The 20,852-nt window shown below is 43.7% G+C and overlaps 1 protein-coding gene across 2 annotated transcripts in view; it reads left to right on the forward strand.

Moving 5' to 3' along the window:
* Window positions 1-20,852, forward strand: part of sfmbt2 (Scm like with four mbt domains 2) — a 236,072-nt gene that overhangs the window by 188,252 nt on the left and 26,968 nt on the right. For both annotated transcript variants that reach the window (XM_073066530.1, XM_073066529.1), the window contains 4 exons: window positions 4,574-4,683; window positions 13,614-13,789; window positions 17,031-17,191; window positions 19,042-19,308. In XM_073066530.1, the coding sequence (XP_072922631.1) occupies window positions 4,574-4,683; window positions 13,614-13,789; window positions 17,031-17,191; window positions 19,042-19,308 (714 nt within the window). The remainder of the gene's footprint in view (window positions 1-4,573; window positions 4,684-13,613; window positions 13,790-17,030; window positions 17,192-19,041; window positions 19,309-20,852) is intronic.

The raw sequence follows: 20,852 nt of genomic DNA on the forward strand, positions 1-20,852 counted from the left end.
CGTCACGATACCGCCCGACCCTCTCAGTCCTTTCCCGTCACGATACCGCCCGACCCTCTCAGTCCTTTCCCGTCACAATACCGCCCGACCCTCTCAGTCCTTTCCCGTCACGATACCGCCCGACCCTCTCAGTCCTTTCCCGTCACGATACCGCCCGACCCTCTCAGTCCTTTCCCGTCACGATACCGCCCGAGCCTCTCAGTCCTCTCCCGTCACGATACCGCCCGAGCCTCTCAGTCCTTTCCCGTCACGATACCGCCCGACCCTCTCAGTCCTTTCCCGTCTCGATACCGCCCGACCCTCTCAGTCCTTTCCCGTCTCGATACCGCCCGAGCCTCTCAGTCCTTTCCCGTCACGATACCGCCCGACCCTCTCAGTCCTTTCCCGTCTCGATACCGCCCGACCCTCTCAGTCCTTTCCCGTCTCGATACCGCCCGAGCCTCTCAGTCCTCTCCCGTCACGATACCGCCCGAGCCTCTCAGTCCTTTCCCGTCACGATACCGCCCGAGCCTCTCAGTCCTCTCCCGTCTCGATACCGCCCGACCCTCTCAGTCCTCTCCCGTCACGATACCGCCCGAGCCTCTCAGTCCTTTCCCGTCACGATACCGCCCGAGCCTCTCAGTCCTTTCCCGTCACGATACCGCCCGACCCTCTCAGTCCTTTCCCGTCACGATACCGCCCGACCCTCTCAGTCCTCTCCTGTCACGATACCGCCCGACCCTCTCAGTCCTCTCCCGTCACGATACCGCCCGACCCTCTCAGTCCTTTCCCGTCTCGATACCGCCCGACCCTCTCAGTCCTCTCCCGTCTCGATACCGCCGACCCTCTCAGTCCTCTCCCATCTCGATACCGCCCGACCCTCTCAGTCCTCTCCCGTCACGATACCGCCCGACTCTCTCAGTCCTTTCCCGTCACGATACCGCCCGACCCTCTCGGTCCTTTCCCGTCACGATACCGCCCGACCCTCTCGGTCCTTTCCCGTCACGATACCGCCCGACCCTCTCAGTCCTTTCCCGTCACGATACCGCCCGACCCTCTCAGTCCTCTTTATCACTAATAAACAGTATGACAATTTGGAACTATTTTGCTCTCTTTGCGGTTTCAAGCAGCGTCTATAAAATAATATAGAAGGAATTAAGCTGGCCGAAGGACAGCCAAACTAAAAGGTGAAGGTGTGGCAAACATGACAGTTTAATCTTCAAATCGTCAGTTCTTACACCACGGCAAGAGTGAGCGTAGCAACAAGACACGAGGAGGTCACACAAGCAGACGCTTTGCGGCTGGCAGGAGTATCAAGGTGTGCTGTCCAAGCTCTTCTGAAGAAGCACAAAGAAACGGGCACGGTCAAGTTGTCAGCCACGGAATCTGATTCCAGTGGACGAGAGGTACATCAAACTGACGTTCCTTCTAAATCAGAAGAAGTCCAGCTCTGAACTCAAGTAGGCTCCTCTGTAGAAACCACTGGAACCCAAGTAGGCGCCTCTACTGTCTGGAGAAGTCTTGTCAGAAGTGCAGTTGCTGCCAAAAAGAGATTCCTTTGAAGTGGGAACAAAGTCACAGCAACGCGAGGAATTGGGGTGCTGAACAATAATAGTAAGTGCTCTGGACTGGCAAGTCAAAATTTGAAATTTTTGGCTCAAACTGGAGGCAGCTTGTCTGTAAAAGAGCTGGAGAGCTCTACATGGATGATTGTCTGCATCCAACAGTGAAGCACGGCAGAGGTGCCCTGCAGGTTTGGGGCTTTATTTCTGTAGATGGAGTTGATGATCAGGTCAGAATTAATGGAAACTTTGATGCTGAGAAGTACAAGCGGATTCTCATCCGTCACACAATGCCATCAGGGAGGCGTCTGGTCTGTCCTAACATCATTCTGCAGCAGGACAATGACCTCGAACACACGGCCAAGTTCATAAAGAGCTATCTTCAGTGGAAAGAAGAACAAGGAGTTCTGCACCAGATGGTGTGACCTCCACAGAACCAGATCTCCACATCATCAAGACTGTCTGAGATTCCCAGGAGAGACGGAAGCAAGCGAGACAGCCAAAGTCTGCAGATGAACTGTGGCAAGTTCTCCAAGATGTCTGGAACAACCTACCAGCTGATTTTTCTTGTAAAGTTGCACAACAGTGTACCAAAGAGAATTGATGCAGTTCTCAAGTCAAAGGATGGCCACACCAAATATTGATCTGATTTAGTTTTTGTTCTGTTTACTGCCCTTTATAGTATTTGATATTTAGAAACTTTGTATTTTATTATTTTTGAAAGCATCTTTGCTGTACAGAATTGATTTTACATGTGTCTATGCAATTTGCACAGTACTGTATGTGTGTGTGTGTGTGTGTGTGTTCACCTTTGGCCCCCACCCGCCACCCAGCTCTTGCCTGTGGCTCCAAGTAACTGCACGCGTCAGTGGCCACATCGCGGACACTGCTTCGACAGGTGAGGGTAGCTGGGAACCTCCAACTCTCCGGGTGAGTTAGGGATATGCCTACCCCAGCATGCGAAGCCTTTTCCGGGAGATAGGGCAGGTGATTCAACTACGAGATCCAACGTCCGGGAAGGCGGTGCTGCAACACTGGAGAGCGAGGCACGGGAAGTGTCATGGCTACCCACTGCAGCTGAGGAAGTCTCCAGACGCGATGATTTTTCGTACCATTGATGAAGATTTCTGAGGCCAAGAGAGTGGAACTGCCCCAGTGCAATGGTTTTTACACTATGAAAGTCCTCCCGCACAGATTTTTTCTCTGTGTGGCTCTTTAGATGAGCTGCACAGACAAATGTCATCGTTAGAAATGATGGACAACCAATACATGTATATCAGAATCAGGTTTATTACCATCGGCTTGGGTTTGTGGGGGTGTGTAGGAGGGTTGGAGACATGAGGTTTAGGGGTAGGTTAAAGGACTGGGGATGGTGGGGGCAGGTGTTACGTAAGCCCTTTTGTGGGGTGTGGCTTGGGTTATTTGGTGTGTGCGGTCCATTGGAAGTTCGGATTAGGGTGTATATACAGCACTGTGCAAGTCTCAGGCGCGTATACAGTATATAGCTCGGGTGCAAAGCACAGTAGTGATTTTATGTATTGCGCTGTACTGCTGCTATAACGAATTTCATGACGTGAGTGATAAACCTAGTTCTCAATTGTGGACTGAGTGGGAAGAGGGCAGGGAGAAGGGAATCATAGCTGGGAAAGTGGGGAAGGGAGTGTAATCATCAATAAAACAATTTGGAATCAAATGGCCTTGCCTGGTGTCTCAGGGCCGGGTGTGCGTGCACCTGGGCCACCCCCAGCACCTCTTCGGTGCCGTCTGTCCTACACATTCCCAACATTCTTAGCTTCCAACGGATTAAAAAATTTGCTCTCAGCTCCACATTGACAAGTGCAGTACGCACACACAACACACACACACACACGGTGCTGGAGGAACTCAGTAGGCCAGGCAGCTTCTATGGAAAAGTGTAAGCAGTCGAGGTTTTGGGCCGAAACCCTTCATCTGGACAGGCAAGGAATCTGATAGGAGAGGACAGAAGACCAGGGAAGAAAGGGGAGGGGGTGGAATCTATTAGATTCCCCATTCTCCAGCCCTTTATCTCTTTCACCAATCAACTTCCCAACTCTTTACTTCACCCCTCTCCCCTCTCCCGGTTTCGCCCATCACCTAACGCTTTTCACTTCCTCCTCCCCTCCCTCCACCTTCGTATTCTCACTTCTCCCTTCCTTTCCTCTCCTGAAAAAGGGTCTTGGCCCAAAACATCAACTGTTTACTCTTTTCCATAGATGCTGCCCGACCTGCTGAGTTCCTCCAGCATTTTGTGTGTGTTGCTTGGATTTCCAGCATCTGCAGATTTTCTTGTGTTTGTGGTACGATACTGTGTTAAAGTCTTAGGCACCCTAGTGATATATATGTGCTTAAAACTTCTGCATAGTACTGTTTGTGTATGTATGTGCATGTGTATATATTAGGGATGTGTGTGTGTACATTTGTTGATGGCAGAGGGAATAAGCTGCTTCTAAATTGTTTAATGTGGGTCATCAAACTCCTCCCTGATAATAGTAATGAAAAAGACATAAAATAATTAGTGCATAAAAGAGAGTCAAATATAGTGAGGTAGTGTTAATAGGGTGGTTCATTGTCTGTTCAGAAATCTGATGGTGGAAAGGAAGAAGCTTTCCCTAAAACGTTGAGTGTGTGTCTTCAGGCTCCTGTACCTCCTCCCTGCCTCCCTGATGGTAGCAAAGAGAAGAGTGCATGTCCTGGGTGATGGGGGTCCTTAATTTAAAAAAAAACTCCTTTTTGAGGCATCGCCATTTGAAGATGTCCTTGACGCCGAGGAGTTAGTTACCCACGATGGAGCTGGCTGCGTTTGCAACCTTCTGCAGTTCTTTCCGATCCTGTGCCCTATAGGGAAATATAATTTGCATTCCTCTCTATTGCCATCAAAAGATTTTATTTAACTTGTACTTCACATATTAGAAGTATTTAGATGACGTATTCACACTTTTTAAATAATTTAACTTGAATTTCAATGTTGCTAGCATCACATCTCCTGTACTTTCTCTTTGCCTTTAAAATAGGTTCTCACTCTGTTGATTAACGCGGCGTACAAGCCGGGCCGTGTGCTGCGGGAGTTACAGCTGGAGGATGACCCAGAATGGAACTGTCAGGAAGAGACATTAAAAGCCAAGTACGTATATTGGTATCGGGTTATATAAGGACATGATCAGTTGGCTGGGTGATAAGCGATTACTAAGTGGTTTGGGTAAATAACTCTCAAAGGGAGCATGTGAGTAGCAAAACAAGGCAGATTTGTCTTTCAGTCGACCACATTACTTCTGTGCATTATGTATTGTGCAGTGTTATCAGCTTAATTCACTCTAAAATTGAAAGTAGAAATTCAGTGCGTTTTTTTTTTGTTTTTGAGAGCACTTCCTGTCCCCGTGGTATGGTTGCACACAAGGGATCTAGTACTCGTTATAAGTTTGTGGTCGGTGCTTGCTCTTGTTTTCAAGGAACCTGTACTCAGATAGTAAGTTATCGCCAGTTGAAATCACCTTCCAGTGCATATGGGTCAGTCTCCATGTTCGGTGTAGCAGTGTGATCGAAGGTGGACATTCTAAAGATGATAATTTTCTTTTAAACTCCGCAGTAATGTAGCTGGGCTCCATGGCGGCCAGTGCGACACTATTACAGCTGGGGCCGCGGGGTATGGAGTTCGATTCCGGCACTGTCTGAAAGGAATTTGTACGTTCTCCCCCGTGACCGAGTGGGTTTCCTCTGGCTGTTTCGGTTTCTTCCCGCAGTCCAGAGACGTACCGGTTGGTAGGCTAATTGGTAATTGTGAACTGTCCAGTAATTAGGCTCGCGTTAAAACGTGGTTTGCTGGGTGGCACGGCCCATTGAGCTGGAGGAACGTGTTCTACTCCATATATCTAAATAAATAAGTAAATAACTGGTATTTAAGGAAAGAGATGGTGAAATTGGATCTTGTATGACTTGGATGTAATTTGACATTTTTCAGTAGCTACAGTGGTAAAATAAATCATTACTTAGATAAAGGAAATGCACTCAATTGCCCCTTATTAGGTGCACCTGCTAGTTAATGCAAATACTTAATCAGCCAATCATTTGGGAGCAACTCAATGCATAGAAGCATGCAGACTCGGTCAAGAGGTTCAGACCAAACATCAGAATGGGGAAGAAATGTGATCTAGGTGGCTCTGACCGTGGAATGATTGTTGGTGCCAGACGAGATGGTTTGACTACCTCAGAAACTGCTGATCTCCTGGGATTTTCATGCGCAACAGCTTCTAGAGTTTCCAGAGAACGGTGCGAGAAGCAAAAAAATTTGCAGCCGTTCTGTGGGTGAAAAGTCTTGTAAATGAGAAGGGTCAGAGGAGAATGGCCAGACTGGTTCGAGCTGACAAGAAGGTGACAGTAACTCAAATAATCACACATTACAACAGTGGTGCGCAGAAGAGCATCTCTGAATGCGCACCACTTGAACCTTGAAGTGGATGGGCTACAGCAGCAGAAGACCACGAACACGCACTCAGTGGCCACTGTATTCGATACAGGAGGTACCTAATGAAGTGGCCGCTGGGTGTATGTATATTTACACTCTATTTCTTTTGAAGAGCAAAGGATTCCCGGCTTTTATTTCCAGCTTGCATGCAACCACTTAACATTCCTGTCCTATATCTTTCTGAATGTAGTTCTGGGTAGATGTTAACCCGATTACTGTTGCTGCCTTAATGCCTTGTCTAACGACAGCAGACAGAAGAATAAAGAAAGAAGGGAGCTGTCTCCACTTGAGTTTAGACTTCCACTACCAGCTTTTGCACAGAATTAGTTCCTTTGCTGTCACCACACAGTATTTTAGATTACACCCTGTCAGGCTTAGCAAAACCATACAAAGTGCCCTTTTATTTCATTCTGGATGTGTGATATATGTGACTGGAATTAGTTGCCAAATGATCAGAGATTTTTTTTTTCTTTAAATAAATACAGCAAATACAGCATTTAAAGAAAAAAAATCCATGATTTTAAGGTCAATTTGTTTGAATGTCATTAAATTTTAGGCTGTCTACAAACATGTAAAGCAATTTGTCCGTGTTATTAGCTGTATTGCAGCACTGCAGGCAATTATTTTGGGAGCTTCTGAATTTTGCTAAAATTTTGCGGAAGGCTCCAGTAGTTGAGCTTTTGATGTCCTCCGATTCAGAATTATTTATTTATCACGTGTACGTCAAGACATGGAGTGAAATGCATCGTTTGCATTAGCAAACAACACGCGTGCACGGCTGGGTCGTGGCAGTCCATAAGCGGCACCACACATTCCAGTGCCTACATAGCGTGCCCACGATGTTTGATGCAATAATTACAGTGACTGAGCAGGGGAACTCTGTCTGTTATGCACAAGGAATATCCAACGCAGAATAAACATGCAGGAACAAAATCACCTCGTGGGAAGGATAGGAAAAGAATAGATGGATACTGGGCTGACGCAAGTGGAGCCATAGAGCACTACAGCACAGAAGCAGGCCCTTCAGCCCATTTAGTCCATGCTGAACTACTATTTTGCCCAGTCCCTAGTCACCTGGGCCAGCCCTCCATACTCCTCCCATCGATGTACTTATCCAGAATTCTCTTAAGTGTTGAAATTGAACCTGTATCCACCACTTCCGTTGGCAGCTCATTCCATACTCTCGCTACCCTCTGAATGAAGAAGTTTCCCCTCACACGTTTCATCCTTCACCTATGACCTCTTCAAGTTTCGCCTAATCTCAGTGGAAACCATATCTATACCCCTCATAATTTTGTATACCTCTATCAAATCTCCCCTCGTTCTTCTACGCTCTGGGCGGTGTGAGGGTGGGGTGATGATTAGTGTAGATGGACGTCATGGTCAGCGTTAACAAGAATCTCTTGAATCACGAAATAGTTACAAACAGGAGGAGACCATTCAGCCCATTGAGTTTGTAGCAAATTTTTGTATAAGTCAACCGGGCATTTTCACTTCCCAGTCATTTACCTATCACCCTGAAGTCTTTTTTAAGATGCTTTGGCAGTTCTTTTCTGAATGTTGCAGTTGAGCGTTCCCCAATGCTCTCCCCAGCGATACATTCCAAATGTACATACAGTGTGTTAAAACAGTCCTCCCTATCTATTCTGTCCATAGTCTTCATGCAGTAACATGCTGCATTGGATGCCCTCTCTAATTTTATTCCAAAGAGAATAGCTCTAATCTCCTAGTTTATCTCTATAACTAAAGTCCTACTTCCATTGAATCCTCTTTAGATATCTTCCTTTCCTTAACCACAACTTCCCTTCTTCGTGGTTGACAGAGCCCTCAAAAGCTTCCCATCTATTTCCTACATCTTTCCTCTCACCCTATCTCCTTCCCTCCTATAATCAGATTTCCCTAATCTTCACCTTCTATCCAAGCTATTATTCCTCGCAGTTCCCATCACCTTCAATGAGGTTCCACCACAGGCACTTCCACCTTTTCCATCCCCTCACAACTTTCCAAAGGGACAGTTCCCCTTCCTGATTCCCTAGTTCACAGTTCCATTTCTACCATGGATATGCAAGACTTGATCATTAATTTCTTCCCACGCTTCAGGGAGATCAAACTCAGAATGTAGCCACAACAACAATGGAGGTCTAAAGCATCGATTTAGATAATGCACAAAAATGCTAGAGGAACTCAGCATCTGCACATTTTCTCTTGTTTGCGGATTTAGATAACTGCTTTGTAGAGCACCTCTATTCAGTCTGCAAAGGTGACTCTATACATCCCATGTCCCTCACTTTAACTCTCCCACTCTGATCTATCTTTCTGTGGCCTCCTTCACTGTCCAATGAACCCAAAGCAAACTTGAAGAGTATATTCCATCCTCTGACTGGATACATTTGCAGTCCTCTGAAATCTATTGAATTTCTGAACTTCTAGCTTAATTTTCATGTTTCTGTCAAAGATGCCACATCTGTTCTACAGAAGAGATTGTGTTTAATTAGACATAGTGTTGAAAAAAGAACTGTGGGCCCAAAGGCCTTTCCTGTGCTGTATCGTTCCATGTTTTTGTAATATTAAGTCAGTCAGACACCAAATAATCTGCAAGGATTTTCCGATATTCTCATTATGGTTTCAGGATTTAGCTTTGACTGGAAAATAACCTTTCCTTTTCTGTCTCTGCCTGAGATAACACCCTCTCAGAAATATCCCCCTTCGCATCCCCCCCCGCAGCTTAGAATTGACTTGAAATTTTAACTTTATTTCTTTTTCTATAGATGTTGTTGATCTTTTGATCTTTTCAGTTTTTTCCAGCATCTTGTAATTTTTTTTTAATTTCGCATTTTCAGCATTTGCAGTTTCTTTTATTTGTTTTTGGTATATCCCTTCTGCACCCTCTCTAAAGTCTTTGCATCATTAGCTGTGGCGAAAAGAACTAGACATAATCTTCCGGTTTTGAACAAATAAATATCATCATGACTTCCATAACATCGCATTTTGTGCCTCTGTATCCTGTATTTCCATTGTTGCTTGTTTATTATTTATTGTCATGAATATGCACCCAGTGGCGACATTATTAGATAGACCAGTACACCTGCTCGTTAATAATATCTAATCAGCCAATCATGTGGGAGCAACTTGATGCATAAAAGCATGCAGACATGGTCATGAGGTTCAGAACAAACATCAGAATGGAGGAAAAGATGTGATCTAAGTGACTTTGAATTGTGGAATGGTTGTTGGTGCCAGACGGGGTGGTTTGAGTATCTCAGAAAGTGCTGATCTTCTGGGATTTTCAGACACAGCAGTCCCCGTAGTTTACAGAGCATGGTGCGAGAAACAAAAAACATCCGGTGGGCAAAAATACCTTGTTAATGAGAGAGGTCAGAGGTGACTGGCCAGACTGGTGAAGGCGACAGCAACTCAAATAACCATGAGTTACAACAAGTGGTGTACAGAAGAGCATCTCTGCGCAACACATCAAACCTTGAGGGGGATATGCTAGGCCAGCAGAAGCCCAGGTTAGAACAGAGAACATAGAACAGTACAACACGGGAGCAGGCCCTTCGTCTGAACCAATTACATTAGAAACCAAATGGCTAACTGTTCTCTTACGCCTACACACTGTCCATATTCCATTTCCCTCACATTCATGTGCCTATCTAAACATCTCTTATAAGTCCTTACCTGGGCCTCTACCACCACCCCAGGCAGTGTATTCCAGGTACCCATCATTCTCTGTATATAAAAAAAGCGTGCCTGTCACCACTCCTTTGAATTACCCTCCCTCTGGTATTGGATACCTTAATCCTTGGAAAAGGGTATTGTTTGTGTATCTTTGCATCACGTAAACTTGTACACCTCCATCAGATCTCCCCTCAGATCATGCCTCCCCTCCGCCCCGTTGCCAGTTCATCGTTGTTCGGTCGTTAAGTCGAGCCCGACTCCTCACAACCTCACGGACTCCTGCACACCAAGTCCTCTTGTTGGAAGCTGCCTTTCTAAGATCCCCCAAGGTCACACGCATTGTCTGAGTTAATACCTAATAAAGTGGCCACTGGGTATAGATTAGAAAAAGTCCTAGAAGCAACCCCTGGGATTTCCGCTGTCCATTTCCCACCACTCTAAACAACAGCCATTCATTGCTATTCTCTCTCCCCAATTACTTGGTCAATTATTTCGCTATGCCCTTTCGTTCTTCCAGCTTTGGAAATGAGGCTATTACTGCCATTTTATCGGACGTCTTCTGAAAGTGCGTATGTATCACTTTAACTGCATTTTTCTAATTGACCCTCTGAAATTTCCCTTGAAATCTCTATCAAGTTTCCCTCTAACGAATCCATGCTGGCTTTCTCTAATCAATCCAAACTAATTAACTGAGTACTAATTAATTATTGTTTCTTGAACTTCTCCCACCACTGATGTCAGGCTGACTAGTCTGCAGTTGCCTGGTGTATTTTATTAAGTTTAGGTAAAAATAAAATGATTTTTTGGTGATTCATTGGAAATTTGGCAATTTTGTATTGGAATCAAAATCAATTTTAATATCACCAGCATACGTCGTGAAATTTGTTGTCTTTGCAGCCACAGTACAACACATGACATAATAATAGAGGAAGAACATGAATTTTAAATAAATATTAAATAGTTAAATTAAATAAGCAGTGGAAAAATAAAAAAAAACAGTAGCAAGATTGGATTCCATGTCCATTCGGAAATCGGATAGCAGAGGGGAAGAAGCTGTTCCTGAAACATTGAGTGTGTGCCTTCAGGCTCCTGTACCTCTTTCCCAATGGTATCAGTGAGAAAAGAGCATCACCTGCTGATGGGGGTCCTGACTGTGTCATATCTATAAATATCAGTAAAAATAAAAATCTCAATATCTAACATAACCAAAATATTTTGATTCTTTGGAGGTAAAATTGCCAGTCTTTAAATAGAAAGATATCGTCAAATAATTATAACAAACAGTTCCCATGTAAGCGCAATTTTAATCTGTTCTTAAATTGTTGTGAATAGAAATGGCTTTAACTAAATAATAATATAATTTCTCCCAGATGTAATATTTCACTGGTAAAATATAAGTAGGTACTTCAATGCCAGATTAATTTTTGGACTAGAATAATTGGTCGCCTGTTACCAAAATAGCTTTGTTTTGACAAGAATGAATAATGTTCGAAGGAACAAAAGCTCCCTAATTCTTCAATTAAATGTCCACTTGGAGTCTGAATGTTCTTTTATTTTAAATTATCTAGCAGCAACCTTCCAACTGTGGGTTGGAGCTTCTATGATGGTATATGTTCAAGAATATGTACTTTAAGATGACAAATGGTTTTCATCAGCTGATTAATATTTAACCTACAAGTTCACTTCTGTGTTGGTAACTTTCATAGAGCATTACAGCATGAATGCTGTCCCTTTAGACCATCCAATCCATGCCAACCACGTTTACCACCCAGCTACTCCCACTTTCCTGCATTTGGCCCGTGTCCCTGAAGGCACTACAAGCCAACTAGGTCTCTCAAACATCTACATTTTCAGCTGGTGTACATTATTATCTTGGAACTCCCAAAACCAGAATAAAAGCAAGTATTCATTCCCATAGAACTGCCTAAGGAAAATAAATATGTGAGGTGGTGAAGCACTCGAAAGAGGTTTGGGATGAAGTGATTTATCAATCAGTCTGTCATTGTAACAGAATCTGTGACTTAGGCTTTGCCTTTCTTGTGATAACCGGGCATTTTGTTTTGAAAGGGGACACCACCTTCATAATCAGAATCATGTTTATTATCACTGGCATATGTCATGAAGTCTGTTGTTTTGCTGTAGTCGTACAAAGCAAGACAAAAGAGATTACTATGAGTTACAAACAAATAACAGTGCAGGCAATGAATAGTGAGCGAGCACTCTTGGAACATTCAGAAATCTGATGGCAAAGGAGAAGAAGCTGTTCCTTAAACCTCGAGTGTGGCTCTTCAGGCTACTGCACCTCTTCCCAGATGGTAGTAATCTTTTGTGTCAGGCTGACTTTGTTGCCATCTCCTCCTGCAAGAAAGGGGGAGGTACACAGCTTGTGAACAGCACGGGTAAAGCATATGGGTGGCGCAATAGCGTAGCGTTCACCGCAGTGCTTGGCAGCGCCAGTGATCAGCGATCGGGGTTCAATTCCTGCCACTGTCTGGGAGCAGTTTGCACGTTCTTCCTTTGACTAAGTGGGTTTCCTTCGGGTGCTTCAGTTTCCTCACAGATTTCAAAGACGTACGGTGTAGAGTTATGGTTAGTAAATTATGGGCCTGCTTTGTTGGCACTGGGAACATGGCGACACGTGGGGCTGTCCCCAACATATCCTTGGACTTTGTTAGTTGTTGACACAAACAACACACTTCACTGGATGTTTTAAAATTCGTGTGACAAATAAAGCTAATCAGTCAATTATAACCTGGCACAGTCATGAACTGGCATGTATTTCCTTGCTGCCAAATATCAAGGCCATTGGAAGAAAACTTCACTAAACGTGTTCCTGGTTTAAACAAACCTATTAACATACCATAGATTTCAGTTTAAATCAAGCTTACTATACACTAAGCAATTGAGTAATAACTTCCAGTCCAAACGGGATACAGCAATGGAAATTGTGTTGAGCCTAATTGAAAGACAAGCTATGGTGTGAATTCTGGGCAACGTATGCATTCATTGCCTGCTAAGCTGACTCACCATCTGCGCACAGCTGGGGTGAGGCAACCAATTTGAGGAAACGACCACAACAAAGGAAACTAGCAAGAGATAATTACAGCCAGACAATTTGAGAGAACACAGAGGAAAATTATATCATTGTTGTTCTCTGTAAAACATCGGTATCCGATAACTGGTAACGTAATTTTGCATGTCAGAGTCTGCAACTGAAAATTTTGGATTGATTGACTAGATTTCAGTGGAAACAACATCAGTTGAAAATAGTGTGATTGCAATCGAAATTAGAGGTTCTGTTTGGTCTTTTCAAACAAAATGAAATTGTGTTCATTTTCAATCATTTCATTCTGGTTCACCAGTGTAACTGCACCTCAGGAAAGATTGATTATTGTCATTCTTCAGTACACAAAGAGAACAAAACGATTGTTACTCCAGATCTGTTGCAAAATAAAAGAACACAATAAGCTTAAAGAACACAACAGGAGAACATGATAAATATGAATACATAAGATCAGCTTGTATACCTAGACTGATTATATACACATGAAGTGATACTATGTCCAGGAGTATCGGTACTAAGGTAGGAAAAGATAAAGTAGTGGTGGTCTGGTTGATAGGGTTGGTTTGTGAATGGAGGTGTTGATCAATTTATCTGCTTGAGGAGAACAACTGTTTTTGAGTGTAATGGTCCTAGATTGGATGCCACTATATATGATAGAAACCACTGATTTTTGATGGTGCAGGTCAACTACTTGGTTGTACAATCACTGGATTCACTATATCAAGTAGGAATTTGGGTTAACTTTCATGTACTTGATCTGGCAGTTATGGAGGCAGGGCAGTAAAATACCTGTGCAATTTTACTCAAATGGTCTGTAAATTGTTTCAATTGGATTGTCTTTATTTTTAAGGTACAAAGGGAAAACGTACCGGGCAATTATGAAAATCGTGAGGACAGCAGATCGGGTGGCTGATTTCTGCAGGAGGACGTGCATGAAGTTAGAGTGCTGCCCCAATTTATTTGGACCACTCATGGTGACTGACAAGTGCCCGGAAAATTGCTCTGTGCACACGAAAACAAAATATAGTAAGTACAGATAAATTTTATAACCAGGTGATCTGTGTCTACAAACAGAAAATTCTGGACCAGGCTCCATCTGTGGAAAGAGAAGCAGGACCTGCAATGTTAGCTCATTCTCTTTCCACAGATGATCTCTGACTTTTTTTAGTAATTCCAGCATTTCCTGGTTCATTTCAGATTTCTAGCATCTGCAGATTTTTTGATTTTTATTCTTTGTAATGAGCAGAAAGCTGCTGTCAGATGCTGTTGAACTTGTGAACCATTCGCACATAAAGACATGACCACATAAGTAGTGGCATGGTGGTGTAGTGGTTAGCGTTGAACTCTACAGCGCCAGTGATAACCGATCACGTTTCAATTCCCACCCGTGCGTGTAAGGAGTTTACACGTTCTACTCGTGTCTGCACGGGTTTCCTCCCACGTTCCAAAGACATACCAGTTAGGGTGACGGAGCTGTAGGCATGTTATTTCTGCACTAGAAGCAGGGTGACACTTACAGGCTGGCCAGCACAATCCTCGCTGCTTTGATTTGATGCAAACGACACATTTCACTGTATGTGCAATGTTTTGATGTACACGTGACAAATTTAATTTCCTTAGTTATTTAATTTTAATCTATTGTTCACAGATGAAGATACAAAAGTCTTTACAAACCTCCGAATCACCTTCAATTATTCATGCCATACCATTTATAGGAAATTGTACTGGGTTTTTAAATCCTGTCAAAATATAATTTTAATCTGCAGAGACCTGAGTTTGTGAGTGTTAACCTTTTAAAGGAAGGCTGGAATTGGGGGGGGGGGGGGGGAGGAAAACAAAAAGGTTGTTGATGGGGTGGTGATAACTGGGAACAATTTGTGTTTCTCCTCCTGGTTCCTCAGCACTGTTTCTGAATGCAGCTATTTGTAGAACTACCTAATGACTTAATATATCTGGGTTATTAGTTGAACATAGAACAGTACAGCCAGCACTGGCCCTTCAGCCCACAATGCTGTGCCGACCTATGTAAACATAGGTCACAATCAATCGACCCATTCCCTCCTATGTAGCCCATAACCCTCCATTTTTCTTACATCCATTTGCCTATCTAAGAGTCTTAAATGTCCCTTTATGTATCTGCCTCTACACAACCCCCAGCAGTATGGTCCACACGCTTATTTATTACTCTCTGCATGAACAATGCGATCTCTGACATCTCCCCTAAGTTTTCTTCCACTCACCTTAAACAGATCCTCTTTAATTGGTTGCCATACAAGTGGTAAATATAGCACTCCATATTCAGTCGTCACTGCTAAATATGTGCATCGTTTCATGCTGAACTTGTTTTCTGAAGCTGAGTTTCTGTTTCAGAACAGTGGCGCAGCACTGAATTCATTGCTACAGACAGCTGTGAATGCCAAGTCATGGGGTGTACTTCAGGCAGAGGTTGATAGGTTCTTAATTTGTAAGCGTGTCAAAGGTTACGGGGAAAAGGCAAGAGAATGGGGTTGGGGGGGGGAATAAATCAGCTATGGTAGAACGGTGGAACAGACTCGATGGGCCGAATAACCTAATTCTGCTCTTGTGTCTTATGGTGTTAGTGTATTAGAAGTGAAGCTGAGGTGCATGAACTGCTGTGTTTCTCCAGTTGATAAGGCCAGTATGCTGTTGCACCCTTGAAAAATGCATATTTATATTATTTGAACACTGCAAACAAGCTTCTGGAGGATCTCAGCAGGTCCAGTGGCATCTGTGGGTGGAAGGGAACTAGTGGTGCAAGCTGTGTTGGAGCTGGAAGCATGGAGACACTTGTGGGGTTTGCAACACAATCCTCGCTGATTTAGTTCGATGCACATGACACATTTCACTATGTTTCGATGCACTTGTGACAAAGATAATCTTAAATCAGGAATGAGAGTGGAGGAGGAAGAGAAACAGCAGAAAGAAGAATTACGAGTGTCTATTTTTTAAACTTTTAGTGTAAATATATTGTTAACACAAAAACTTAGGGGAAATGTATTCTTGATTGACAATGTTACATATTCATACCCAGCTGCACTCTGCTGCTGCTCAGAAATATACTTCCTTTGAAGTTAACTGTAAAAATGGACAAAAATCAGTTATGTTAACGTCTTAACTCTGAATAGTACTCTGAGGAAAATAACAAGTCACTTCAAAATTTCCCAGGCGGTGTTTTCCTGAAAATGTTTGCTCACTACTTCAAATTCATCAAGGATCAACTTTATTCACCATATGTCAATTAAAGGAAGAAACAGCTTTTTAAATGATAATAACAAGAACTAGACACCAGTGACCCAGGTTCAATTCTGTTGCTGCCTGTAAGCAGCTCGTAGGTTCCCTCAGTGGCCACGTGGGTTTTCTCACGGTGTTCCAGTTTCCTTCGCATTCCATAGTTGTACAGGTCAGCGGGCTCTTCCAGGTGAGGGAACGCTTCACCTGTGAATCTGCTGGGGTTGTCTATTGTGTCCGGTGCTCCCGATGCAGCCTCCTGTACATTGGTGAGATCTGTCGTAAGACGGGGGACTGCTTCATCGAGCACCTCCGTCCGCTCCATCTGCCAAAATCTTAACTACCCGGTGGGCAAGTATTTTAATTCCAAATCCCATTCCCATACCGACATGTCAGTCCGTGGCCGCCTCTTATGCCAAATCTGTACACAATACTCAAAATTGAGGCCACCCTCAGGATGGAGGAGCAACACCATATGTTCTTTCTGGAAAACCTCTAACCTGATGGTGTGAATATTGATTTTCTTTCCGATTTAAAAAAAATCCCTCCCCCTCCCTTCTTCTGTTAATCACTCTGTCCCCTTACCTCTTCTCACCTGCCTATTACCTCTCCCTGGGTGCCCTCCTCCTTACCTTTCACCAGTGCTCCACTCTCCTTCCCTATAAGATTCCTTCGTCTCCAGCCCTTTACCTTTCCCACCCACCTGGCTTCACCTGCCACCTTCTATCCCACCCCCTCCCCTCCATCTTTTTATTCTGGTGTCTTCCCCTTTCCTTTGCAGTCCTGAAGAAGGATCTCGGCCCAAAACATCGATTGTTTATTCACTTCTGTAGGTGGTGCCTGACCTGCTGAGTTCCTCCAGCATTTTGTGTGGATTTCCAGCATCTGAAGAGTTTTTCGTGTTAACTGCTCACAAGGGTGTACTTGGGCAGCGTGGGCTCGTTGGGCTGGAAAGGGCCTGTAACTGAGCTGTATCCCTAAATTAAACAAATTAAAAACTTTGTTCCGTTTCTTCCAGCTTATTACTACGGAAAAAAGAAGAAAATCGTCAGGCCTCCTGTAGGACACAGCAGCATGGAGAACAACAACAAAAAGCCCGCAAGGAGGAGGAAGAAACGCAGGTCCTGTTTTGTGCAAAAGAAAAAACGTTCATCTACGTCAGTCGACTATGCTTCCCAGGTATCACTGGCATTTTCTTTACAGAGGCTTGCAACTCTGTGCTACAGATTTGTTAGTCATTGTCTGTATAAATTATTTGTTTTGGCTTGTTAGGTAATGCTAATTTGAAAAAATCAATCCACATCAGTGTCTTACAATTTAGGAATGAGTATTAGGGAACATTTTACTGAGAAGGCTGTGCAACAGATGAGTGAACTCCACTGTAAACCAAATTAACATTTCACACATGGAATTAAAATGGAAAATACTGAGAAAACCCAGCAGGTCAGGCAGCATTTGTGGACACAGAAATATCATCAGTTCCGATGAAGTGACTTTGATCTGAGATGTTAACTTTCTCTTTAAAAAACTGTGACTTGACCTGCTGAGCTTTATCCAGCGTTTTCTGTTTTTAATTTCAGATTTCCAGCATCTGCAGCTTTTTGGTATTTACATTGTAAAGTTAAATGGGTGAAAGAGAACGGCATTAGCAAGGCACGGGAATAAAGTAGGATTAACACAATTTGTTTGAAGGAAGAACCCAGATTCGTAAATCACTACAGTACAGAAATATCCCTTTGGCCCATCTAGTCCATGCCAAACTGTTATTCTGTCTAATCCCTTTGACCTGCACCTGAACCATAGCCGTCCCCTCCCGTCCACACACTTGCCAACTTCTCTTAAGTGCTGCAGTCAAACCCGCATCCACCACTTCTGCCAGCAGCTCGTAACACACTCGCACCGCCCTCTGAGCGAAGAAGTTCCCACTCAAGTTTCACCTTTCACCCTTAACTTGTGACCTCTAGTTCTAGTCCCACCCAACCTCAGTGGAAAAAGCCTGCTTGCATTTACCTCATATATACCACTCAGAATATTGTATATATCTATCTAACCTCCCTGCTTTCTCCCACAATCCAGGAAATAAAGTCCTAACCTATTCAACCACTTCTGATAAATCATCTGCTCAAATCTCAGTAACATCCTTGGAATTTTTCTCTATAGTCTTTCAATCTTTTTGATACCTTTCCTGTAACTGGGTGACCAGGACTGCAGAGAATTCTCTAAATTAGGCCTCACCGATGTCTCATGCAACTTTAACATCACATTCCAACTCCTGTACTCAATACTGTGCTCAAAGCTCTCTTTATGGCCCTATTTACCTGTGATGCCACTTTCAAGGAATGATAGATTCGTATTCCCAGATCCCTCTGTTCTACCGTAGATTTGGATTCAGATTTATTTATCACATGCTCATCAAAATATGCAGTGAAGTGGTGGTTTGCATTAACAGTCAACTTAACCCAATGATTTGCTGGGAGGCAGCCTACAAGCGTTGTCATCGCGTGCCCGTAACATCGCCAACATCGCGTGCTCGTAACGTTCGGCAGAAGAACAAAAGCAGCAACAACATCAACGAAGCAAAACAAAATGACAACAACAGGAAAGCAGGCCCCTTTCCCACCCTCCCAGTTACTCACACATACAGAAAAGCCTTGTGGTGTAAATCATGTATATCTGTCTGGACACGCCCCTCTGCTGACTGCTCCTGTGGCTCCTCCCACAGACCCCTGGATAAAGGTGATTGTGTTTCTGCTCCTCCCTCAGTCATCCAGCATGGATGTGCTCCATTTTACTGCTAATAAAAGCCTTTCAGTATTTACTCTACTTCCAGTCTTTTGGAGTTATTGATAGTGCATCAATCCTCTAACCGCAGGACAGGCTGCCTTCGAAAATCCTGTACTTTGCCTTGGTCTCTCAGTCTGACAGACGTTAAGATCCAAAAATGTTTCCATATATGTATAACAGTCATGGCAAGCACAGCAGTAACTGACATTTTTATTTTGCTATTTTGTGTACCAAATGAACTGTAGGAAAATGGAGAGGACAAAGAAGATGTCCATGATGTGATAGATGATGAAACAGGAAGTGATGGAACCAGCTCAGAGCCACGTGATGACCAGACAGACACCTCCTCTGAAATGCCTGACGTGAAACCAAAACGATTAGAAAGGTTGAGATCTGCTTCAGAGCAACCTAGGCCTTACATAGTAGACAGTGCAAGGCGGAAGAGAAGGGCACGAACATTGTCACTATCTGAGGATGACAAATATGATTCCCTCAAATGCTCAGCACCAAAGGTAAATTGTACAGTGTTCAGTGAACTGTGGCTGGCTACAGTTATTATTAAGAATTTGTATTCTGTGCAACTTATTTTTTTCTAATCCACTTCATCTGTTGGAAAGTAGATTCGATCAGATTTGGTAATAGTACCTTGGTCTGTTTTTCCTACATTATAAGCAGTTTATAAATGAATGCTGCAGTCATTTTGCAGAATATTCAATTTTGCTTTCCACGGTGAATTTTAAAATTGTCAGGGTTGGAAAATGTCTTGCCAATCCAATTGTCAGTTCTCTGCAAGGCTGCCTGAAAAGAACCTCACTGTGATTTATCTAAAGGTAAAATTCAGTGGGAGCTTCAGGTATTACACCTTGCCCATTAACAGTTGTGCTTTTTAGTGTTGATTGTGTGTTTTATCTAATTGTCTTTTAACAATAATACAAGGATTAGAGGGCATGTGCTACAACGAGAGCTTGGACACATTTGGGTTGTTTATTGTGGAGTGGCAGAGGTTGTGGGCAGATGTGATAGAGGTTTATAAGATGAGAGGAATCACTATACGGACGGTATCTTTTTCCCAGGCTTGATATGTCTAATACCAGAGGACAAGCGTTTAAAGTGAAGGGGGTAATTTCAAAGGAGATGAGAGAGGCAAGTTTTTTTACACAGAGAGTGGTAGATGCCTGGGGTGCCGGTCGGGGCAGAGAAACATTAGAAACTTTGAGACGTTTAGATAAGCACATGAATGTGAGGGCAGTGGAAGGGTATGAGCATTGTGCTTGGCAGAAGACATTTGATTACTAACTGAATTAATTTGGCACAATGTTGTAGGCCGAAGGGCCTGTCCCTGTGTTGCACTGTTCTATGTTGTATTGCTGCTATTTGCATGCGGAGGATGTGCAGCATTGAAGTTGAGTCCCAGTCGGGTCCAATACATTGTAGTAAGGATGAACAAATCCACCCATTGTTGACTTCATAAAAGGCATAGACTATTTTCTAATTGGGGAGAAATTTAACAGGAACCGACAGGGCTGCATTTTCAGCCAGAGGGTAGTCTGTATATGGAATGAGCTACCAGAGGAAGAGGTTGAGGTGGGTACATCAACAACATTTAAAAGGTCCTTAAACGGTGAATAGGAAAGGTTTTCAACAGGAGAGCCCAGCCTTTTTGATGATGCAATGGACCAATGCCATCAAGCAAGCGGTCCAGGGGCCCAGGTTTAGAGAGTAATGGTCCAAGTAAGAGTAAATGGGACTCATTTAGCTAGTGCACAGAGAATGGGTCCAGATTCCTTGTGTGAAGTGGCGCGTGGCCAAGTGGTTAAGGCGTTCTGAACTAGCGATCTGAAGGTCGTGAGTTCGAGCCCCAGCTGAGGCAGCGTGTTATGGCCTTGAGCAAGGCACTTAACCGCACACTGCTCCAGTTCACCCAGCTGAAAATGGATACCGGCAAAATGCTCCTTGTGTGAGATGTGCGAACCTTGGGAGTTCCTAACTACATCTGCACAAAGTGCACTGAGTTGCAGCTCTGTTAATGAACTGGAACTGGGAGATGGTGATGAGG

The sequence above is a fragment of the Hemitrygon akajei genome, chromosome 14, assembly GCF_048418815.1.
Source record: "Hemitrygon akajei chromosome 14, sHemAka1.3, whole genome shotgun sequence".
NCBI classification, from domain to species: Eukaryota; Metazoa; Chordata; class Chondrichthyes; order Myliobatiformes; family Dasyatidae; genus Hemitrygon; species Hemitrygon akajei.